This window comes from Manacus vitellinus, unplaced genomic scaffold (genome assembly GCF_001715985.3).
Source record: "Manacus vitellinus isolate BGI_N305 unplaced genomic scaffold, ASM171598v3 scaffold_4_pilon, whole genome shotgun sequence".
Lineage (NCBI taxonomy): Eukaryota > Metazoa > Chordata > Aves > Passeriformes > Pipridae > Manacus > Manacus vitellinus.
Window position 1 is genome coordinate 2,898,901 of NW_021940604.1, and position 19,644 is coordinate 2,918,544.

The following is a 19,644-nucleotide window of genomic DNA, read 5'->3' on the forward strand; positions in this document are numbered from 1 at the left end:
TTAGCATGCACATGGATTTCCCAAATCATAAGTCTTGCACCTTCCAGAGGAGTGCTACTTTGAGCTGGGACTAATCTGAACTATTTTGTAAATTGATTTAAAAACCACCTTATGCAATTAATGCAGTTGGGAAAGGGCAACTGTCCTGCATGCCAGTCACGGTAGGTCTCATTTTCCCAGGACATGAACGATAAGAATACATGTGCCTGCTAGGGAAAAGAAAGTAGGGGGACAGGGTACTGAAAAAAACCCAAAAAACTCCCAACTATCAAAAAAAACCCTTGGTAGGATGGCAATAGGTTTTTAGGAACAGCAACATCTTACCTCCTCACAAACTGTGGCTCTCACTGCAACGATGTATCACCATATGGTGTGTTCCAAAACAAAATGAACCTCTGAGCTACAAATTCAGCCTCTACCACATATTACAGAGGTGTTCATTTTGTTCATTCAGAGTGAACTGGGCTGGTTGAGAACTAAACTATTGCTTTTAAAGTGAGGTTTACTGTAGGAGTTCTCAAAATATATCACACTTTCAGTCTAAGTGGCCCCTTACCAGACTGCTTCCAAGGATCAAAGCTTGCCTCCTTTCCCTTCTTACTTGGGGGACAGATTGAATATTTTGGTTTGCCTGCAATGAATCATGAGAAGAAATCTCCTCCTGCAACACAGTTAACAGGTCCACTCTCATCCTAACATAAAAAAAAAAAAAAGTAGTATGAGAACCCACTTCTTCAAAATACCACATAATTATAATTTTCTTAACTCTGACACACAAGGCTATCCATTTGAAATGAAAGAAGTAAATCAGTTTTCCACTTTGGAAATGGAAGCATAAATGCACACACTTGTGTACTCACCTGAACTTTCCTTCATTTCTGCCAGGTTCCCTCAGGGGTGCAGGAGCTCTCACAAGATCTTAGTGTTTTACTAGATCGTCTCATCGCTGACACTGCTGGAAGTCCCTTTTCAGTGTGTCCAGCTGTCACTTACAACATAGTGATGAATTTTAAGTACATAGAAGATGTTCACAATAATGGCATTTACACAACCCTATCATAGAGATGCACTTGCCTCCTACTCAGACTGCAACTTTTCGTTACCATTTGTCCTTCCCGGCTGCTTTGCAGCATCTAAAGAGACATGAGCAGGAATTCCACAGCCAGTTTCATATAGCATGTATCTACCATCTGAAACAAGTCTGGACCTATTTGATTCATGAAAAAGCATAAAAGTTTATCTGTAAGCAGAACTACAGCTGGCTGCTGTGGGAGGAGCTAGCAGAAAGAAGTGTTTCCAAAGTAGTAGCAGATGGATAGAAATTAGAGCTGGTTTAGTTACAATTACCATTGTAGAGAAAAATCTAAAATTATTACCTAGATGGTCACCATAGAACCATTCTCAGAGAACTGCTTCTACATTCTACTAACCAAGTAATGAAAAAAGAGAATTTAGATTTTTTGCCAATTGTTCAATCAGGGTTATCAATTGAGCACAAATGTAACACATGCCGCCTTATCAGAACAGCCTTACCAAAATAAACATGTAAGCCAGGACCCAACCTACCAGTCTAGAGTTCTGACCCTTACAGTACCATACAGTCAAGGAAGAAAAACATATTTCAGAATTAATGTCAGAAAGATTTTGTTTTCTCTTAGACTTACAAGGAGACCTCCCATGTGACTCAGCGTCACCACTGACCACACAGAGTTAGTTAACACTGGCTGGATGTATTTTAATATCACTTAACAGACACCGTAAACCCACAGTGATCCTACCCCTTGCTTAAACTTCAGTTGACTCTATTAAGTGTTACAGCACGAGGGCTGCTGTTCCACATCTCAACCTTTGCACAGGTTCCTTAGTAATACCTTCGAAACAGTTTGAGGGTAGAATTCTCCAAGATCAGATAGGAAAACTGTCTTTGTAATCAACTCGTTCTTCCTGTTTCCCAGTTCTCAGCATCCCTTACTTATTTAGCAGGGCTAGTTTGGTTTGGTTTTTTGGGTTTTTTTGGTGTTACGGCAATATTTTAAGAGTAAATACTCTGATATGAGAACTCTAGTATTAAATTTAAGTAATCTTGAAAGTCAAAGCAGATACCATCAGCATTTGAGAAAAACTGGTGACTTTTGAGCAAGTTAAAAGAGAGCTAGACAAAATTTGCATTTAAAAAAAATTTATTGAGACATCTGTTGCTCTTAAATTACAAAAGTTAAAAAGAGCACGCAGTGCACTGAAACACCAGTGATTACATCTAAAGCTGTTTTAAGACATAAAGTAGCTTCTTCAAGAGAAGACAACTCAACATGATCCAAATTCAGCTATCCATTTCTCATATTTCTCAATGTCCGCAGCAGATACCGATTTAGAAACTTTCTTCAAAGCTATTTCAAAGTCTTCCATAGTTGTTGGCATGTGCATTTCATCTCGGGGAAGATTTCTTATTTCTTCTGGTGTCAAGCCTTCAATACGCCTTCTCATAGCCATCAATGATGCATCTCTATTCAGGAAGGTAAGAAATAAAAAGAAATGTTTACTCAATGCAGGACAGTGAGTTCAGTTGTTTGAAAGGCTCAACATACCATTCCAGTTAAGCTGTTGCATTCAAAAAGATAGAATAAAGAACTGTAAGTTTTTATATCAAGATCTCCAAATGCTATCCACATTTTTCAGACATGGATTTATCCTCACTGGATGTCTGAATAGCTAGTACTCACAGGCTAGGCAAAAGAGGTGATGATTAACCAGTTTATCTAATGCCTATGATGTAGACGCTGTTTATTGTATTTTTAAACAGAAACAAGGCAAAAATAACAATTTCACTCCTCCTAGATATAGCAGGAGTAGCTGGAGCATTTTGAATGTTTCCTGGTTTGAACAGGAAACCCGCTTCAAAGACAGTCAACAGTATCTACCTCCAACCAGCAAAATGCTAAATGACAAAATCTGTTCATCTGTAGCTCCTCAAACTTCTGGCCTCAATGAGCATTAAGTGTCTTTAAAAGTGTGTCATTTTCTTTCTGCATTAGGTTTGACTGCATTTAGATTTCCAGCAGTAAATCTAGTAGCAGCAGGTGGTGAGCTGGTGAGGTGACAGATAACACTGGGAGACTAAAGTTCCTCCTAATTCATCATTATATAGCTTATAAGAAAATGCTGCTTATTTGTCTAGTAGTAAAAAAAAAATGGAAGGGTAATCCCACTGATATCACAACAGTGTATCATATCACATTAGCAGGTGAGAATCCAAAGAGAAAAAACTTGCACATTGTGTTCTAGGAGGATTTAGAAAGATGGTTTCAGCATATTCTGTTTCAGTACCAACCCCACCCCCTAAAGAAAATCATAACTGACAGACTTCATGAACATACTAAATAACTGTTAATTAAGAAAGTAAAATGCATAATACAGGAACTAGAATTTCAGAACAACCCCAAGAAGTTGCCTTGTTGAATTCCATCTTAGCCAAATATCACCATGCTTTGCTGTTATAACATCATTTGTGAACTAAAAGCCAGTGTTACACAATGGTGAGGGGGAGCATTCCATGCATCTAATTTGCTTCTATACAGCAGTTAAAAAAAAAAAAATCCAGCAAAACCAACCCAACCTACCAAACCAACAAGCCCACCACACCTCAACACACCCACACAACTGAAGTGCAGCTGCCACCACTTCCTTTTGTAAAGTCATTTTATCGACAGTCATTCCAACATGAACTCTCAGTGCTTTCTCAAACGCATTCTTGGTGCCTGGAGAAGCACCAAAACTGTATTCAAAAAAACAAGCAGCCACCCACTGAAAGATGCAGCAGGGGCCAGTTCTGTTCAAAAGGCCTTTCAACATTCACAGCCCTCTCAAAACAACGATTCAAAGTCAATTCATACTCAATCTAATACACAATTCAGATGCATTTTGCATTCCCTGAATGTAATTTTAAAATAAAGTTTTGCCTTCATTTTCCATGGTTATATGCTGACTATTAGAAACTATACTGTAACCTCTGACTGATTTTCACTCTGGCTCAGCAAACTCTGAACTTCAATTTCTTTAAGATGGGGGAGTAATTTCAGTAGACCTCGTCTTGGGCCACTTTTTCTTTGGTTTTGGCTTGTGGCACTAGCAAGGACTGTCATAGTCTACAGGTTTGAACTTCACTATGCTTACATATCGTGAGTCTGAACCATACAAAAGCACTTAAATCAGCCACATCTTTCTGACTCAGTGTTAATGAAACAATCATATCCAAGAGCTGTTTCTCCTGACACTATGAAAAAAGTGTAAATACACAGACTAATATGAGTACTTCCTAAGTAATTTCAAATCATGTGAATCCAAACCTCAGTTCATCTGGATTTATGCTTGCTGCCACCTCAGTTATCACTTAGAAGACTGCCACAAATGAAAGACTCAGGTGTTTCTTTTTAGTTTTTTCATCTGTTGGTTTGCTTTTGTTTTGTTTAATAGTATTTGTACAAAGGGACTTTAGGTAAAAAAATCAGAAGCAACAGTGTGTGCATATATATATACACATATGTAATTCACTGAAAAATATTAAAAGTATTCTGACTTTTAAACAAATGTATTGATATTCAGTCTAAAATTAATCACAAAAAAACACTAAACAGACCAGAGGAGACAAAGTACAGCTAAAATGCACAAAGTAGCAGACCAAATAAACTCTTTTATATGACATGAACCTATTAGCACAAGCTCCTTTCAGAGCACAACCAACACCAAGACCAAGACTGATCAAAAGAACACCACAAATTCATCTCACAAACCTACAAATGAAACAAATCTGCACAACACAGATTCAAAGCAACTAACATACCATTCTTTTCCCAGACACTGCACAAGGTTTGTTCAGGAAGCCGTACTGAGGCTCCATATTCTTAGTTCAGCCTTAAGCGACCCTGCTGATAGAGCCTTTGGTGGCAGTTTTGTGTACAGGCTACTTGCATTCATCCCTGTGGCACAGCATATTGTCCTCTCAGCTGTGCTGACACATGTTTGCAGAGCCTTATTAGGAATCTAGGCAAGAAACAGATTCGCGTTTGAGGAAATAATGAGAAGGTGTTTTTAATCCAGAACAGTTCTCTCATCCTGTTCAAAGTACAGCACCACAAGGGTTGGCTGGCACAACGAGGAGCTCAAGCCTTGCCCTGCCACACCACAGTGCTACCTCCAAAGCCTGAAAGCATCATTACACAGGTGCTTATCAGATGACATCATCATCTTAAAAACCTTCAGTTCCCTTCCCTTCCTGGCAATTCCATAATTTGCCACTGCTGCAACTGTGCCAGTGCAAGTCTTTTGATGTAAACCACATGACTGAAGATCAGTCCTCTACTTTTCAGTTTTTGAAAGAAAATATAGAGGAAGGGTTAGAAGGTATTTTTAGTCAATTATTTCAGCAATCTAGGTTAGAGAACAGGCTCACAAATGATTGTATGTCGACAGTATGGAGAAGAAGGAGAAATGGAGGAGGTAGAAAAAAACCTTAGGTCAGCCTCATCACAACAGCCACTGTGCTGAGTACAGAGCTCTTGTACCACCACACAACACCTTTTCTGTGTCATGAAGGAAGAATGCTCTGTGTTGTTACTTAGGTACTCTGGCCACTGCCACTATCACCTCTCTACATATGAATTTCTGCAGAAGTGTAACCCCAGTGGAATGACTGCAAATCTACAAGTTAAAGTTTACCATCCTGTGGATATTCCTCATGAAAGGAATTTAGTCTACACGAAAGAACGCGGAATTTTACCTATATCATAGCTTATTTAAATTACTATGTTGCAACTGACTGCTCTTCAAATGGAAACTTAGGTAAATATTAACGCAGTATTTCTCACCTTTTAGCCATACATAAAAGACAAGTTACAGTCCATTTTTATCCCACAACTTTAATCATGTAACTTGGTTACCTTACAAACAGTTTTCTTGCAGTGTGCAGCGATAGTAACGCAAATGATGCAATGTTAACTTACCTGCATACATTGGTGATGTCTGCACCTGAATAACCTTCCATTTTCTCAGCTATGTTTGCAAGGTCAACATCATCAGCCAGTTCCAGCTCTCGCAGATTTATTTTTAGGAGTTCCTCTCTACCTTTTGCTAATGAATGAAAAGAAAATTGAGACTATACAATTTGCTCTCTGAAGATAAACAATAATTGAAGAGTGATAAGAGGGAAGAATGAGAAAAAGGATAGTGTATTTGCTATAAAGGTAAATTTCATGTTTAGATTTCACCTGGTCCTGAATCCGTAAGTGAATTTGCTTACATGTATCAATTAGATTTTTAAATCAGGCAATCAAAACTAAAGGAATATTGATAAAGTTTAGATTTTAGTCTTTTTAACCACTCCTCTCCCCAACTCTTCATACCTGATGGTAAAGGAATGTAAATTCTCTTTTCTAGTCTCCGTCTTAGGGCTTCATCAATATCCCAAGGAAAATTAGTAGCAGCAAGTACCATGACCATCTTAGAAGGATCATCATTTTCAGTAGCCCCTCCAACACCTGCAATAGAGAAAAGAGAAAGTAAAACATACATAGAAGTTTCGTGTATAGAGAGAACAGCATCCATGGTTCTATAATATTAAAGCAGTTACTCTATTGCACTTTAGTGAGTCCAAGCATAACAGACTCACCAAGTGCAACAGAATTCACTTTTTCATCTCTATGACAGTCTGCAAACATAAATGGAAACTTGGTTTAAACAGGAGCAGTGGCACAGGCCACTGCTGAGATCAGGAAGTTCCTCTCTATCATGGTTAGAATGGTTTTACAGCAGAATTGTATGCATTTCTGCCATTAGAGCATTTCAATTTTCATATCAACATCTTCTAACAGCATGTGAGGAAAACCAAAACAACTCTCCAGAACCATCACTACACTCTAAAACAGACATTCCCCCACAGTATTCACTAAGCCACACAAGAGCAGTATTACTTCCTTACAAAGTTTCTTCAGTTCTGAATACACGCCAAAGGTTTCATATATACAGATGGATTCTTACAAACTGCTGGAGTTAATGTTTAAATTGGGTGGACTAAATCACAACTTCTCAGAGACAGGGAGACCACCCCACTTTCTAGACACTATGAACCTGCTGGAACAGGAAGAAGGTAATTTCATTAAACTTGCTACTCTCTGCATTTACTGTTTTTGTTTATAATTATAGGATTGGGCCATGGGATAGGCATTGTACCTAGTCTGCCAGAGAATCTGCAGATAAAACACCATTTATGAATGCTCAAGTAAAAGGATTCAAATAGTTGCTACTAATAAATTCAGATTATGTACATCCTTGACATGAGAACAGTATTACAGCTCTGCTGCTATTTAAAATCAAACATAAAAGGGTATCGACATCAGAGACTGAGAAATAAATAAAGAGATGTTGCGATTCATGGAATTCTATCACAAATCATCCCACAGAGTAGCATTTTTCAGTTACTCCTTTCCTTCTCTCTGCTCACCAGAGTATAAAAAGGATACCTCTAAAGAAACTTTGCACTGTATTACCTACTTTTGAAGTTTGTTGATTTGTGAAATATTAACCAAATAGCTGTAATAAACTCAGTGTTCTAAAATGAAAACTCTCTAAACCACTTCTATACAAAAAGTCTTCATTTTTTGATCGTATCTTTAAAAGAGATCCCAAAGAAATTAAGTGTACTGATTGCCTTTGAAGTTTAAATTGGAACAGGTGGCAGTTCTTTTGAAACACTTTTTACTTGGTTTTGGAGAAGTGAGTGATATGCTAGGCAAAGATTGAGAGAAGCAGTTAATACTTTTTTTTCTTCTGCTGTTTTGAAATCTTGTATTTTCCACTGAAACTTCATTATTCTGGGTCAGTAATATAAGGTCATAGCTCAGAAGCTAAAAGACTGTTAAATAATTTTTCCTTCCACACCAATGATTGGAGTAGTGCACTTGTAGATCTCTAACCCAATTCTATGTAAGGCTTTGACAAAACTGCTTCTGAAGAATGAAGTTTTCAATGTGGGTTTTTTTTTTTTGGGTTCCTCATGCTTCCTCCAGTCCAGCACTTCCCAGTAATAAGGTTATTTACCATCCATTTGAACCAGGAGCTCTGCCTTCACACGTCGGCTGGCTTCGTGCTCCTCCGAAGTTCCCCTTCGACTACAGATAGAGTCTATCTCGTCAATAAATATAGTTGTTGGGGCATAAAATCGAGCCTAAAGAAAGCAAAGACAAAGTGGAAGCTGAAGTAGCAGTCTACTCCCATTTAAGAGCAGCATATTCAGACTTGAGTAAAGACATATTTACCCCATTCAATCAGCTCATAAGTATCAAACAATTCCCAATCTTCCCTCTCTTGGACCACTGCACACTGGTATAGAGCAGCTGTGCATTTGAGCAGAACAGCTTTTGGCAAAGTCCTGTAATTGTTAGGGCTATAAACAAACATTTAATGAGCTAAACACAGTTTTCCACATTAGGACTAACATTTATAACTGTGAAAGTCATCACAGAATGCCTGAATAAGATTTCAGTTTGAGCAAGAATCAATGTTATGCTGGGACACCATGACATGGAACCTGTCCAAGAACCAGGTCAACTGCAAAATAACTCTGACCCTTTTGAAAACAAGGGAAGTCAAGGACAAGGATCTACAATAATAAAGGCTATTGTCTTAAAACAGTTGAGATAGTATTCATTGTGTATATACATTTTTGATCAATCATATTAAATGAGTTGATATCATGCCTATCAAACTACTGTGTAAAAGATCTTTTATTTCCTGACTTTTCTGACTACTGTAATTGCAACTCTGCTGCTCCTCCACAGAACTGGACACCCTAACAAACACTGCATACAAACTTGGTAACACATGACAAAAAAAAAAAAAAAAAGAAAAATTACTATTTTCTGAGCCAATTTCAAATCTTATGTGCTCCAAAGCCAACTACAGTTTGGAAGTCCACTTATTCTAAGCATAAAAAAACCCCAAAAACCCACCCATAATAACAGCAGAACACACAAAGCCTAAATAGGGTTCAGACCCAGAAAGCAATTAATTTCATCTCAGTTTTATATTCAAGTACATTCTGCATCACTCATTAACTTATAGTGAGCTCCCTCTAATGTAGCAAGCTAGTCCTGAAATTAAAAGATGACCTAATTTTTCAGCTTTTATAAAGCTATTTAGGAATAATCTTGACATGTAAACAGGCAAATCAGAAAGGCATAAAGCATTTGAAAGCTTGGAGAGTAGTTTGTGCATACTGTTTGAAACCTTGGCAAGGTTTCACTATTCTGGAAGAGATTCTTCTTCATTATCTCCCTGTTCATATTCAGAAACTTCAATCACCATTTCAAACAGCAGACGAACAAGTTTTTCAGATTCTCCTCTGTATTTTGAGGTAAGTGTGGAAGAAGAAACATTGAAAAAAGTAGTCTTGCATTCAGTGGCTACAGCTTTTGCTAGGAGGGTCTTTCCAGTACCAGGAGGACCAACCATCAGAACTCCCTATTAAAATAAAAAGAACCATTTTTAAGACCAGAATCAAACCACAGGAATTTACAGTTTATTTAGTAGTGCAATAGTAAAACAATGGATGTAAACTTTCCCTTGAAAAGTTACTCAAAGGTAAGTATTAATTACTATTGCTTACCCGAAACAATACAGTTGAAGACAGTGTGTGTATCTGGCTGACATCTTTATTTGGTTGGTACTATTTACCATAATATTGTTGCTAAAGAGTGGAAAGAACTTATATAAACTGTAAAATACTCGAAATTTCTTGTTCTGCCAAGATCCAATCTCAGAATCCTAATTATGATCACAGGATCAGACTTTTTCATACCTTCCATGGTCTTCTAATTCCCTTAAAAAACTCTGGCATCCACATGGGTAAAACTACAGCTTCCTTAAGCAGCTTTTTGGCTTCTACTAAATCAGCAATGTCATCCCTGACAAGAAAGAGAAAGTTGTTTGACAGATTCAGACAGGATGCAAAAGAATCAGTCCACAGCTCAAAAAATTATGCAATTAAACTTATCGTTATGTATTGGCTCTCCCATAAATCCAACAAAAAAAAGGACATTAACTATTTCACTAGAGCGCCACTGTTGGCATTCACAGAATGATAAGCAGAATAGAGCAAGTTGGTTAAATTTATGCTAGAGGATAAATTAAGCTACAGATTATGCTTTCTTCTTTTGCCAAGAGATTGGGTGTCCCTGAAACTTAAATACCATCTTTCATTGTTACAAGAACAACTTGCTGAAGACCAGTAAATGGAGCAGAATTAAACAGATTTTTCAGAATTCTTTTTCAGAGTTACAAACGTACTAATTCTTAGGTACTTTATAGGCTGGTCTTATTTTGTTGAGGGTAACTCTCAGGGCATTCCTCTTATCAGCATGTGCCCAAATAATACTTTGGTTTCAAAGCATATCTATATGGAGAATTAGTTTCAAATCTGAAGTCATAATTTAAGATTCCATATAAAAACTGAAACATGTATTTACATATTAAACTGAAATACATGACAATTGCATGCACACCAAGTTTTTCTGGGAGTGTTTTTTTAAAGCCTACTTTATTTGACAGAAGATTTTTGCTCATTTAATCCTCACGAAACCACCTGAGCTTGAAAACATATGGAATACAAAACATCCTTTGTATAACATTTAATATTTAACACGTTTATGTAAAGGTACTGGTACAGGGTTATATTTTATACTGGCAGTCACATCACATCCAGCAACATTTCAAAGGGTTCCTATATTGACATAATTTCTTTGTTAAACAGTCTCCTGTCTTGATACGCCCCTGGGTAGCAAAACAGTTTTTCAAATGAAGAGACACTGACAGACACTAGAAACTTTTACACTGCAAAAGAGTATCTCAAAAATTGATTTTAGGTCTCTTAGAAAAGTTTGAGAAGCTTTGTATGGTCAGACTGGACAGGGCTTCACACAACCTGATCTAGGGAAAGATGTCCCTGCCTGTGCCAGGGGATTGGGCCAGCTGATCTTTAAAGGTCCTGTCCAACCCAAATTATTCTACAAATCTATGCATGGAAAATAAATGTTCTAAAAATATTAAACTTCTTATGAAGTTTAGATGCCTGTTTAAAGCAGTAAGGAAAACCTGTAGGTACTTTTTATATGTAAGTATATGTTAAAATACTTAATTCCTGTCATACTGTATAAGAGGAAATAGAAACAACAATTCAGAAAGACTAGCAGCAGTACTCAAACTTACCATCGAATGTTGGGGTTCTGAGAAATTATATCTCTTTCCAAAGCTTCTACTAAATCTTTGTCATATCCAGTACTATCAAATTTCTTTGGTTCAGACTCTGAAATCTCAGATGTGGATTTGTTCTACATATAAAGGATACAACAACATAAATACATAACAATGGTTATGCTACTAATGGATTTTATAACAAGTCCACAATAGCATTGTATTTCTAGAAGGCGGCAACATAAACCAGCATGAAAAATTATGAAAGCACTTGTATTACAGCTGCACTGCAAGATCTGTGTGTTTCACCCAGATTCCTGTACTGCCCCAGTTCCATTTCCTTCTCTCCAAAGCCAGCATATTGTACCACTGGCTTAGTACTTAATAAAAACTGCATACAGCTATCCCACTTAACAGTTTTTGCCTCTTCTCCCAGAAAAAACAAAAACCATCTGAGACAGTAGCTGGGGAAGGGGAAATTATGTGTAAGACTGGAACCATGAAGTCACACTGACCTAGGTATCTCAAATCCTCTAAGTGTCATATACATGCCATATACATGGGACACAAAAAAAGTAAGCACGATTTCCATATAGAATGAGCAAAGGTGATCTGCAGGAAGACCACAGAAGTAATAAAATAACTAATTAACTGATATGGAAGCATGGACATGAACAGCAGAGAAGCAGCTCTGCAGTAGAGCCGAAGCAAAGAAGCTAGACAGTTGAAAGGGCTCAAAACCAGCAGAGACCATGCAACTGAGAGGAAATAAAATGCACTAGACATACCCCATTTTTTTATACACTTAACAGCAAGCACTGGTGATGACAGAACAACTGTAAAAAAGAAGAAAAGTCCTATCCGGTCTCTCTGTGTGTATATCCTGAGTGAGCTCCTAATAAAAGTAGTAGCTTACATAGCTAAACAGTTCCACCCTGTACTATCTCCACAGGCCATGACACCTTGCCACAACATAAGGTTGTTGAAGCTAACAAACTATTACATGGAGACTGGATTTATTTAGACCCTGGAAAACTACGGTTCTAGTGCCTTCTGTATGATCTCTTACTCTGGTGATCAGCTAAATTTATGGAGATACAAAGCAAAAATTAAAGCAGTCTGATTTCAAAGAATAGATCATAGATTATTCTCTCTCATGAAGTATGTTGGGTTTTTGTTTGTTTTAAATTGAAAACTAACTGGAACTAACATCAGATCTGAACAACAATAAACAAAAAAACCCACCAAAACAAAAAAAGTAAAGTTCTCCTTTTAGGATTACATAAATCTTGAAGTGCTTTGGAAGAAGCAAGTCAATCTCAGTTTAAAAAATCCAAGTTGCAGTAAACAAGTCACAGAATGGGTAAGAATGGAAAGGACCAGAGTGGGTCATCTGGTCCAACCTCCCTGCTCAAATAGGGTCATCCTAGAGCACATGGCACAGGATTGCATCCAGACAGTTCTAGAATATCTCCAGTGAGGGAGACTCCACGACCTCTCTGGACAATCTGTTCCAGTGCTCAGTCACCCACACAGCAAAGAATTTCTTCCTCATATTCAGGTGGAACTTCCTGTGCATATGTTTCTGCCAGTTGCCTCTTGTCCTATCACTTGGCACCACCAAGAAGAGCCTGGCTCCATCCTCTCGATACCCTCCCTTCTGATACATTTACCAGATCACTTCTTCCAGAAGAGCATCTGTTTGTTTCTAATTCATCCATAACCAACACTATCCACAAAGCAAAGACATCTTACAAGGTGAGAGATTCAAACTGGCACACTGACTTGAACAAAAGAAATACTTTTAGGCATCTAATTCTATAATACACTCAATACTAAGAAAGAAAGACTGAGTTTCTCAACTCCGTGAAGTTATTTGCAAGCTTACCTTTTCCTCTTTTCCTTTATTTTGTTGATCCTTTTTTTCCCGGCTGCGGACTGCCTTCCCTTTATCATTGGGATTTCGAGAGGACGGACGGTGAGGGCCTCTGACAGCTGCACTTACACGATTATTGTGACCTCGGCAATCACTGCATGGAACAGACTGACGCTTTCTGGGTCCTGGCGAAGGTCTAATTAGTTGTAACATATGCAAAAAGCCTCAGTGTAAAGTCACTGGTGAGCACTACATGTCAAGGGGTTACAAACTGCAAAGCCTTTTGCTCAAGATCATGTCAGAAACAAGACAAACATTTCTAGATAGTCACTAAAAATCCATTTTCCCTTGGTCACAAACTCAGCAGGGTTTATTTGCTTAAAACAAGCATGGGAATTTACTGCAGTTATTCCAACACAATATGGTCCAAGTTTTCACTGTGGCTTTTTCATATTGCTACAATTCAGTACCTCAGCAGCTGGCAAGATAAATGGAACAGAAACAGTTCTCTCAAGACTTTCCTTTTTTGGACCATGAATTTGTATATTTTCTCTAGAAATCTTCAAAACACTAGGAAAGTTCTACCTCTCAGGCTCTATTCTTCTAGAACGTTTGAATGAAATTGGCTAGGAGTGTTCCAAAGTTATTAAATGAGGGGAAGAAGCTTGACATTAGTCATGCCATGGAAGATAAAACCCTCAGAACATTCTGGCATCTCCTTCACTACAAACAGTGGCAAGCTGCAAGTATTACACATGTAAGTTCTAGAACAAAAATTACACCACAACAGGCTGAAGTCAAAGCACACTTTGTCCTGATAAATATTAATTTAGGCCTTCAGGTTTCCTCTTACCTACGTTCAGCAGGTACTGGCAAAGACCAGACTTCTGCATCATGAGCTGGTAATTCTTGTTGTGAGGCTTTCAATGGAGTATTGTCTAATTTAAAACTCTCCAGTGTTTTCATTATATCTTTCACATGCTTAGCTTCCACACTTATTTCCTGCCAAACCTGATTAAGAAAAAAAAAAAAGAAGTAGATTAAGCACATTGGAAATAAGTTTGTAACAGTTCTCTGTTCAAGCTCATGTAATGCCTGGATAGATTCTACAGGGTTTAATGAGCTACCTAATTCTACTTCGATAAACAAGAATTATGCACATTACATACTGAGGAGGTTTTTCTGCCTTCCTCAGCACATTTAAAGAATAAACAAATAGATTTTGGATTTAACAAAAGAGATTTTTTTTACAAAGTTTGGATATTAAAGAAGTATGACAGAACCTAATAGATTAAATATCAATTAAAACTATCAACTCATCAGACTGAACATCAATGAAAAAAAAATGTTGGTTTGTGTTAAGGACAAATTACCATGGTAGCCACAACTCACTTTCTATTAAGGACCTTAGTCATACTAAAACATTGAGGGAAACAGGGCCCAAATGAGACCAGACTACAAAACTTCAGCATTACAGGGGCACTCATCAGCAAGAAGCTGACAAGTCAGAGTGCACTGGCTCCCCAGCGCTGTGTTCCATTGACTTTTTTGTCACTGACAGAGAAAGTCATAAAGATGACTTAAATAAGTCTATATAATAAAAAAGAAGCCTATATATAACAGTACTAATTTATCAGAGAACGGTTTAAGTATTTTTATACTTTTGTTTACAATAAGAGTGGCAATTTTTGCTACTTTAATGCTTATCCTGCAAAATGCCCCAGAAAAGTAATATTTACCTGTTGCCATTTCTGCTGCAGATAGGTATCTCTCACAGAGTACAGATACTTATTCATTTGGTCAAGAACTCCCTGGTAGTAGACCATTGCAGAGTCATAATTTCCCAGTAAGGCATATTCACGGGCCAACTTTACATTCTCAATGATCATAACAAGGCTCATGTTCAACATGAAGCTGAAAAAAATAGAAGATATTAAGGAAAGAAAAAAAATCCCAGCAGCAGAACAATTTTTTGCAACTATTTTCATACACTCATCACCTCATTTAGCATATCAAAATATAGAAGCTGGAAAAGTGGTAGTTAGAAAAAAAAGCCCTAAAATTAATGTCATCCATATCAAATGGTAATTGTTGCTCTGTTACTAGAAATGAAACTCTTCACATCACAGCATTGTTTCTTGCCATGGAGATTCTGTTGAAAAGCCCATACAAGATTAGCAGATATAAATACAACTGTTGCAAGCCACAAATGCATATTTCCCTTTTCATTCTATTGTAAGATAAACTAGTATTTCGCTGTGCTCATCTGTGGTTTAAAAAAAACTCCCAATAAGCAACAAATGAAACCCTTTTCCAGATGCATTACATTTTGTTAATTTTTTTGCCTTAACATTCCATGCATGTAAGTTTTAAGAGTCTTATTTTGCCTTGTGGAAAAAACTATTCTTCCATTAGTTTGATTTTACAACTCTTGAATTTTATTTAATGTTTGTTTGAAACAAATATACACCTTCTGTGCCCAGCTTGCACGTTCCTATCACCTTCATTTTGACACTTAAAAAGGAACACTTGAAACATATTGAGGCTGCTAAATTAGCACTGATAGGTAAGGAAATGTACAATTAAATGTGTAATGTGTGATGACCCACTTTATTTAACATATTGTTCAAACCATGCTACATTTCTCCACCAGCAGCAGTAGTTTGTGGGCTTTTGGAGCCATCATCAATGGCTGCGACCACTTCCACTTTGCAGCACTAGCAGAATCTGCACTTTTAGATTAGAATAGCACAGAAGTATTATTTATACAAAGAGAGTAGTAAGTAGAAGCAGTAGACTTGTTCTTTACAGTTGCCACTGTCCATAGAGCTGTTGTTCCACGTTCTTACAAGTTTCTTACACATCCCATGCCCTTCTTCTCTATGATACCTTCACTGTCTCTGCTTTTCTTGTCTCCTGCACATCAAGAATTTCCCCACTCTCCTTCTACTTCCTTATCCAAGCACAGAAAACAATAAAATAAACAATTAAACACACCTGCAAGAGAGTCATCTTGCTCTCATTTTGGTACCTGTACCCAGTGCCAGTAAGAAGCAACTGCAGACAAGCAATTAGAGCTAAGCCCTGGGATGAAGCATACTTGATACAGATCAACTATTTAAAGAATGTAAGAGGTACTCATGCGCAATAAACAGACTTAAGACTGAACACATTTCAAGATGAGGTCAGGGTCGAATTCGGCCACATCAGAGGTTTCAGAAGCCGCACTTTGCACACACCTGCCAACCTAATACTAAAATGTTAGCTCTCCACTGTAAAGAGGGGCTGTGAAGTACAAATCAAACATTTTAAGACTTGCACTCCTTTTTCTGTCCCCTTCCCAAGTAGCTTTACACACAGACACACAGCTGAGGCATTCCTGAGCCAACATCCTTCTCTTTTTTGCTTTCTTCCTCTTTCTTCCCCACCTTCCCTTGGAGCAGATAGCTGCTCTGAAAATTTTCAGTCCAAACCAGCAAAACTCTAGCAGCAAGGGAGCTGAAGACAGGCCTCCAACAGCCTACACCCATCCATACAGAAGGGACCCGTGGGGCTGAGCTTGGAAACCTGCTATCATAGAACCTACATTACGTAATCTCACTCTGGCCAGAGACTTGCTGAGCTGGCCATGATGTCTACAAGCTGATATAGTTAATGTGACCAGCAACTACAAAGGCTAACATATCCCAGGCTAATTAGGGTTTGGACACACAGTTTGACTTGGGAGTTTTGTTGGTTTTAACCTCAGGAGAAGAAAGCCTGAAGATGTTTGTCAACTGCTGTATGGATCATCACACAGATATTACCAAAGTTTTCCCTGCTAAATTTAGGAGCAAGCTTTTCCACTTCTGCTCATCCTACCAGAAACACCTGTTTGCCTGTCCTGAGAATTCAAACCCATGATTAACACTACTGAAATCACAGGTTGAGCAAGATGCTAATAAACAGTTTAAAAATCAAGTAATAGCAAGTTACTATAACCAAACTAGACTTTTAAAAGCCAAGAGAGGTCATAGATAACTTTTTTTCTACACTGAATGCTGTAGAGCAATCCAAGCGGAACAGCAATTCTGTTCATGTATTGAGAAAAAAAACCCCACAAACAAAACAGCCTGTAATATCAGTTTTCATCTGAAAATAGCTAGAAGGAAAAAAAAACTAAAGAGGCTAAGTCAGAAAGATATGAAAGCTTGGGACCAAAATGATAGCACTGCACATAATAAAAGAGTTAATGAGATTTTCAGGTTAGAAAAGGCAGAAAAAGTAAGGACAGAAAGTAGAAATAGAAGAATAAGCAGAATGAGTTAGCAACTCATGTAGGAAAAAAAAAAAGAAGGTGCTCACTCAAGTTTATAATGGTATTCGAATCTATCTGTTTCATGAGTGGTATTGAAAATGCAAAATAATTTAGTTGAAACTAGAAAACCAATTTAATTTGTTGCTTCATCTTGACTCATAAGAGCAGGAGAGCTTGAAGTGGCTTCCAAATACAAGGCTCTTGTGTACAAGTGAGGCAGAAAAAGCTGCTGGCTCTGCTTATGTCTGGACATGCCACTGATGCTGCCACTTGAACACAGGCAGTGTTAGAGCTGATACACTAATCCATGGGCTTGCTGCACCTGTAACTGAAGATGCTGAAGCAGTTCTAAGAGGAAAAAACAAACAAACAAACAGGAGTCAGAGTACTAATCTGAAACTAGGTTAAAGTTTGCAGCAGAAAGTTGCCATATGCTGTGGCAGCTCAGAGTAGCGTGTAAGACACACGTGGGAGAGGCGTGAGCACACACAAATCTAGAGTTAAACCAGAACCGAAGGGATTAAAACACCCACGAAACTAATCCTGACCACTTAATAATTTTTAAAGTAATATCACATGTGTTCAATACTTAGTAATACCACATGTGTTTACAAATACTTGGTGTTATCACGTAACAGGATGTCAAAGCTGCAAGGCTGCACTTATCAGCCACGACCTTTCCATGAATCATGACCAGTGAAGTTATCTATGTTCCAACAGCAACTGAAATAGTAAAGAGCTCATAAAGTTTACAGTGAACAGGATATAAGGAAAATAAGCACTTTGTCTTGCAAGTTTAATTCTACATTGTGTACCAACACACACTTCCCAATAATCACTCTTTACACTAGCTATGGCCATATAAGGTTCCCTGAAATTAACCCATCTCTAGTAACAGAATACATTTTATCATTTGCTCAGAGGACCTAAAATACTTCTTGAGTACAGAACAGCCAAGAGCAGAGAGGGTTGAACCTAACCAAAGTTCAAGATACCTACAACTTTTGAGAATGAGGTTTCGGGACGTATTTTTGTATTTCATTTGAAAGGTAACAGATAATCATCAAGAAAACACTGGGGGCACTTCATGTTTTCCATAAGGACTTTAAGAAATTATCATAAGGACTTTAACGAATTATCATAAGGAATGACTATAACTGATTTCTGCTCACAGTCATACATTAGAATCTGGGAAACTATAACCAAACACTGCATCAATCGTGTTTCACAAAGAAATCCCCCAAACTTTAAAAATCAAGAGATTGATAATGCAAATGTTGGAAGTGAAGATTTAAGTTGGAGTTCATCAATTACTGCAGCGGACTTGCTGACCTGGCAAACAGCACAAGACATACATGGAAAATATTTCCGAGAGTCTTTCAGTCCAACCTTAATATCTGGACTAAGCCAGAGCCTGAATTTTGGCAGAGCGCACATGTTTCCATTATTTCAGCCTGCTCTACAGGCTCTGACATCAAAGCAATCATGTAAATTTTGCAAAGTTCTCTCAGCAAGCCAGATGAGAAAAAAATACCCCAAAGTAACATCTTTCAGGAATCAATTTTTACTGATTACATGATGGCATCACCTTGGAGCTCCCTTCTAGCTTAATACTCATCTCCATAACATCCACGGCTAGCAACATTTGGTATCAAGAAGCGACTGCATTAATTACTTGGGAAAGAGAAGAGTTGCCAGACTTATTGGATACTAAACAAAATGGTTCTCATCCACTTATTGTATTTAACAATAATGGTAGCAAAAGAAGAACCACCAGCAGCCAAGAACACAAGCGTACCTAGACGTGGAAAAGAAAAAAACCTAAATCAAACATTAGGCAGAGATACACTTGCGGCAGATGATTTTATGTTTTCCGGGCTAAGCCTTTCAAAAGACTTGATCAAACACGTTACTTACTCCCCATTTCATGGGGGGCTAGCATTCTTTTTGATGATCTATATTAAATTAGCAAATTTCTCAGAAAGTTTTGAAGGGTCTGCAGCTAAATGGATACGTGGAATTGCTTCTCTCTATCTAGAGAGAAAACTTACATCACTGCAGATCATTGCAAACTACTTCATTAAGAAAAAAAACAAACAACAAAACAGGTGGAGGGTGAAGGGAAAAGTGGGAACCAGAGTTCTGTGCCTGAACCAGCACCCGGGGTGCCCAGCAGCCCACCTAGGAGGATTCCCGGGGCAGGGAGCAGCCTCCCCTCCCGATGGCTTCAGGA

At 37.9% G+C, this 19,644-nt stretch overlaps 1 protein-coding gene across 1 annotated transcript; it reads right to left on the reverse strand.

The window, feature by feature from the left end:
- Positions 1-2,162: 2,162 nt before the first annotated feature.
- KATNA1 (katanin catalytic subunit A1) lies at positions 2,163-19,017 on the reverse strand. The gene is made up of 12 exons (XM_029962790.1): positions 19,000-19,017; positions 17,459-17,759; positions 14,854-15,028; positions 13,968-14,125; positions 13,127-13,310; positions 11,254-11,375; positions 9,848-9,953; positions 9,352-9,510; positions 8,089-8,215; positions 6,396-6,530; positions 5,997-6,123; positions 2,163-2,503 (listed from the first exon to the last, which is right to left on the reverse strand). The coding sequence occupies exons 3-12, from the start codon at positions 15,022-15,024 to the stop codon at positions 2,305-2,307; spliced, it is 1,488 nt and encodes a 495-aa protein (XP_029818650.1). The 5' UTR covers positions 15,025-15,028; positions 17,459-17,759; positions 19,000-19,017; the 3' UTR covers positions 2,163-2,304.
- Between the last annotated feature and the right edge of the window lie 627 nt (positions 19,018-19,644).

Excerpts from the sequence above, each read along its gene's own strand:
- KATNA1 (XM_029962790.1), bottom strand. The coding sequence starts at position 15,024 with ATGTTGAACATGAGCCTTGTTATGATCATTGAGAATGTAAAGTTGGCC. Across the intron at positions 14,126-14,853 it reads TGCAGCAGAAATGGCAACAG|GTTTGGCAGGAAATAAGTGT; the intron begins GTAAATATTACT and ends TTTCTTAATCAG. Across the intron at positions 9,511-9,847 it reads GAATTAGAAGACCATGGAAG|GGAGTTCTGATGGTTGGTCC; the intron begins GTATGAAAAAGT and ends TTATTTTAATAG.